The sequence below is a fragment of the Triticum urartu genome, chromosome 5A (assembly GCF_056163025.1).
Source record: "Triticum urartu cultivar PI428250 chromosome 5A, HENAU_Tu73, whole genome shotgun sequence".
In the NCBI taxonomy this organism is placed as follows: domain Eukaryota; kingdom Viridiplantae; phylum Streptophyta; class Magnoliopsida; order Poales; family Poaceae; genus Triticum; species Triticum urartu.
Genome location: NC_141877.1, coordinates 131,653,711 through 131,658,093, shown reverse-complemented (window position 1 = coordinate 131,658,093; position 4,383 = coordinate 131,653,711). Strand labels below are relative to the sequence as shown.

Below are 4,383 nucleotides of genomic sequence, written 5' to 3'. Positions count from 1 at the left end.
CTTTTTCTTCTCTTTCTATTTCCTTTTTATTCTTTAGATTTTCAAACTTCTTTCTGTTTCTTTTTCATTTTCTTCCTTTTTCGTTTTTTATGCTTATTTTCTTTCTTTGGTTTCTTATTTCATTTTCTTTTCCTTTCTCTTTTTTTCAAAATATTCAATTTTTTTGCCTTTCCATAAAATGTTCAGTTTTTTAAAAAATGTTCTCAAAATTCAAAAATTGTTCTCGTTACACAAAAAAGTTTAAACTTTCGAAATTAGTATAATGTACCAGACTTCAATTTTTTTGTTCACGTTTTCAGAAAATGTTCGCGCTTCCAAATTTGTTCTCTGTTTCAAAATTTGTTCTCAATATTCAAAAAATGTTCGTGCTTTAAGAAATTTTTCGTGCTTCCAAATTTGTTCTATGTTTCAAAATTTGTTCTCAAGATTCAAAAAAAGTGCATGCTTTAAAATTTTTTCCGTGCTTCACCATTTGTTCTCTGTTTCAGAATTTGTTTTCAAGATTAAAAAAATGTTCATGCTTTAAAAAATGTTCATGTTCAAATTTTGTTCTTGATTTCAAAATTTTGCTCCCTGAATTCAAATAATGTTCGGGATTTTAAAAAGTGTTTATTTTATCAAAACTTTGTTCAATCTTTTTAGTTTTTCTTCTAAAATTTGGAAGGTGTTCGCTTTAAAAAAAACTTTTTCAAAATAATTTTCGTGTTAGGAATTTGAGAAAATGTTCGGATATTCATTACCTTTAGTTTCGCGCGCCATGGCAAATCAAGAAAGTTTGTCTATCGCGTTGGCTAGGTTCGTGTGTGGGAAGATGGAGGTCCATGGTTCGATCCCTCCCTCGAGTGCAGTTGTTTCGAATTTTTTCTCACTGCGTTGCGATAATGGGCTGGCCCAGCTGGAGACGCGCATGTGTGTCCGCTCGACAATTCGCCGCAACGAGCGGCGCATAGGAGCTCTCCCGGTGTCCACCCCTCTCCCTCCCCGGGAACCGTGCAGTTGTTTCGAATTTTTTCTCACTGCGTTGCGATAATGGGCTGGCCCAGCTGGAGACGCGCATGTGTGTCCGCTCGACAATTCGCCGCAACGAGCGGCGCATAGGAGCTCTCCCGGTGTCCACCCCTCTCCCTCCCCGGGAACCGAAATAAGAAGGGAGGCGCAAAGCAGAGGAAAGATCAAGAGAAGCGCCGGGAGAGAGCAGAGCGATGAGGCCTTTCCACGGCGACGTCGCCGGCCTGACGTCGCTCCGTCTCCGTCCGCTCCTCTGCTTCCTCAGGCGCTGGGATCTCTCCGACACCGCACACGCGTACGTCTCTCTTACCCTCGTCACTTTGATCCGGCCATGTCCATACAGAATCTCATGTTTGCTGCCGGCGGAAACCAACCGGAGACACCAATTGAAACGATGCGTGCATGATTCAAGGCAGAGTTTCTCGTGCATTGCAGGCTGGAGCAGGAGACGGGCGTGTCCTTCATGCCGGAGTACCTGCGGCTGCTGCTGGCCCAGGACAAGTGGGCGGAAGCCGAGGCGTACGTGGCCAGCCGGCTGGCCAGCCTCGTCCTCACGCGCATCCGCATCTTCGGCGTCATGTCCAAGTTCGCCGTCGGGGAGGCCAGCACCGTCCCCGCCGCTTCCTTCCGACGCGCCGAGGCCGGCCTCCTCGCCCACCCCGAGCTGCACGCTGTCCGCCGCGTCCTCGACTCCATGCGCTCCGACCCAGACAAGTGAGTCTCCAATCTCCCATCCACCAATTGCTGCTGCTTGCAAATTACTGTCGCCGTGGCAATGGACATGACAAGAGTTCAGCTTCATCGAGCTTTGCCTGCCTTCCATTGCAGGGCCTCAAGGCTGTATGCGCACATCCATCCCGGGGCAGTGGAGGCCATCATGAAGTGGGTCGCCAAGTGCCCGGAGCTCAAATCCAAGAATCGAGCACCACCACGTTGCCCCTTCGATCGCACCTACTCCCTCCATTCCAAAATAGATGACCAACTTTATACTAACTTTATACGAAGTTAGTACAAAGTTGAGTCATCTATTTTGGTAAAGTTAGTATAAAGTTGGTCATCTATTTTGGAATGGAGGGAGTACATCCTATCTCTTGGTCCTAGGTACTACTACTACATACACTTGATTGCTTAGTTTCAATGTCTCATCAAATTCTTTCATAATTTCATTTTCTTACCAATAGCGTACCACTGGCCTGAGAAATGGTTCTAAATTTTGATTTCAGAAATGTTTCAGGCCCCACTGAAATTTCCGAAATTTCAGTTTTAAAGGTTTTCAATTTGAACAAATGGTCGAAAGTTTTACATGAATGTTAGTCCAACTAAAATATGGTCAATCGGCTTATTCGATTTGAATTTTCCAAAAACCACGTGTCGCTGAATTATTTTTTTTTCTGAACTTACATTGAAGCCAGAGCCCTGTGCTGATTAGTATTGCTTGTTACAGGTTCTGGGAATGCAGAGGCAGGGGTCTGAAGAACAAAGCTGGCCGTCGAATCCCAGCACACATCCTTGCCCGTTGCTTTATGCGAAGGAGGTAGACCATGTGGCTTGAAATTATTTTCTCCTGTTTTTCAGATTATAACATGCTCAACTTTTTTTTTGTTAAAGTTATTGTATGTATATATAGTTACAGCCATATTGTAGGGAAGTCTTAGATAAATATATTCCTTCTTTCTTCTCTGCAATATGTCTTCAGCAATTTCTGCTGCCAGAATAATTAGTCCTGATTATTCATGCCAGTACAGCCTAAAATCTTAAATGATACCTGCCGCGTGAGATAAAACTTTCTCCTTGTTAGAAATTTCTATTTCTTTGTAGTCCTAATAACATAGCTCAACTGTTGAAACGTTCAATCGTCTGGGCATTCGTGACCCTTTAAGATTCAAATGGTAGGGGCATGCCTGATCTATTAGAGGATTTGTTTGTGCAGAAGTATTGAAATCAATTGCTTGCTGCATTTTGGTTTTGCGGGTCTCATCCGGTGTTTTTGTTGGTTCGTGACGATAGTAAAATTAACTAAGCCTGCAACGCTTACTGATGAAAGTCTCCTTTTTCTTGCAGCAGTGGAAGGTTTTGTAAAGAGTTCAGATCAGGCATCATGTCCAAGGGAACTGCTGCGTCAAGCCCAGAAGGCTGAAACGTCATCTGGTCTTGTTTGTTTTTATTTTCTATTTGGCCTTCTGAAAACTAGGTATTAAACTTTATTTCTTCTTAAGGAAATTTCTGAAGTGACCAGGATTTGAAATAACAAAGAAAATGCGTAGATTCTCAGACAAGAGAATGTTTGATCTTTTCATACTGATTCGAATATGAATGTGGATGAAAAAGCAGACAGTAAAGATGCATTTTTGCCCTTTCTTTCTTTCCAAGTTAATTTTTGATTGAATACAGATGCAGGATAATAATTCAGGGAAATTTAGAAAAATAAGGATTTCTGAAATTATTCAGGGAAATTTATATAATGATCCCATGTTAATATCCAGTGGTATGCTATTTTGTGTGAATATTGTGTTGTATAATCACTTGAAATACTGTGCTTTATAATCACTTGTAAAGTATATTCTTGCTTCATTAATCACTCATAGACAAAATGACTTTACAGACGTAATTTCTCCAGATACACAATTCATTCACCTGTTTTAATGGCTGAGCCAACTGCTCAACGACACAACTTTGGTCTTTCACAGCAGCACCCTTCCTAGAGTACTTCATTTGCATACTTGAGAAAATTTGCTGTTCTTACATGGTTTTTATTCTGAAGTGGAATGGGATCAGCAAGCTTTCAGCTCCCTGAGAATTTAAAAAATAATGACTTTGCATAAATGAATGAACAATCAGTCTCCACTATTATCACCACACCAGCGGTCAATTGTCTTAAAATTCCTAGAGCATTTCCAACAAGTTGCATAAAAAACTCCCCTAAAAGCGATTTACTTTACGGGGTATCCCTATAATTTAGGGGAGGTTCATTGTTGAGGTGCTTTAGCAGGCTCCGTAACATCTTCAACTAAAATCAGTTTTTTCTTCTATTTCTCTACAAACTAATATACAAATGGCATATCCATGTCCATTCTGTTGAGTATATGTATTTAGCACGTGTATTCTTGTACTCCAAGTCTTCCTCCTTGTGTATAGTTAAGGATATGACTGCTCTATACATTGAGAGTTGCATCATATTCCTCTACATGGTATCAGCCTAAACCCTCGATCCCAGCCCTAGCCGCGCCGCCGTCGCCTCTCCTGGCCGCCTCCGCTTGCGCTGCCCGCGCCGCCGCCTCCCTCCCACCACAACCTCCCGCCGCACGCCTCCCACCTCCCTCCTAACCCCGAGCCGCCGCCCTTCCTCTACCCGAGCCGCCGACCACCCAAACCCTA

General features: G+C 42.6%; 1 protein-coding gene across 2 annotated transcripts; it reads left to right on the top strand.

Moving 5' to 3' along the window:
* Positions 1-1,135: 1,135 nt before the first annotated feature.
* On the top strand, positions 1,136-3,361 carry LOC147970574 (uncharacterized). 2 transcript variants are annotated; one of them, XM_087522673.1, is made up of 5 exons: positions 1,136-1,303; positions 1,444-1,722; positions 1,837-2,109; positions 2,453-2,542; positions 3,073-3,361. In XM_087522673.1, exons 1-3 carry the CDS (start codon positions 1,203-1,205, stop codon positions 2,015-2,017), a joined length of 561 nt encoding a protein of 186 aa, XP_087378799.1. In that variant the 5' UTR covers positions 1,136-1,202; the 3' UTR covers positions 2,018-2,109; positions 2,453-2,542; positions 3,073-3,361. The 2 variants fall into 2 exon arrangements, with proteins under 2 accessions (XP_087378799.1, XP_087378798.1); XM_087522672.1 differs by having other exon boundaries at positions 3,070-3,361.
* The last annotated feature ends 1,022 nt before the right edge of the window (positions 3,362-4,383 follow it).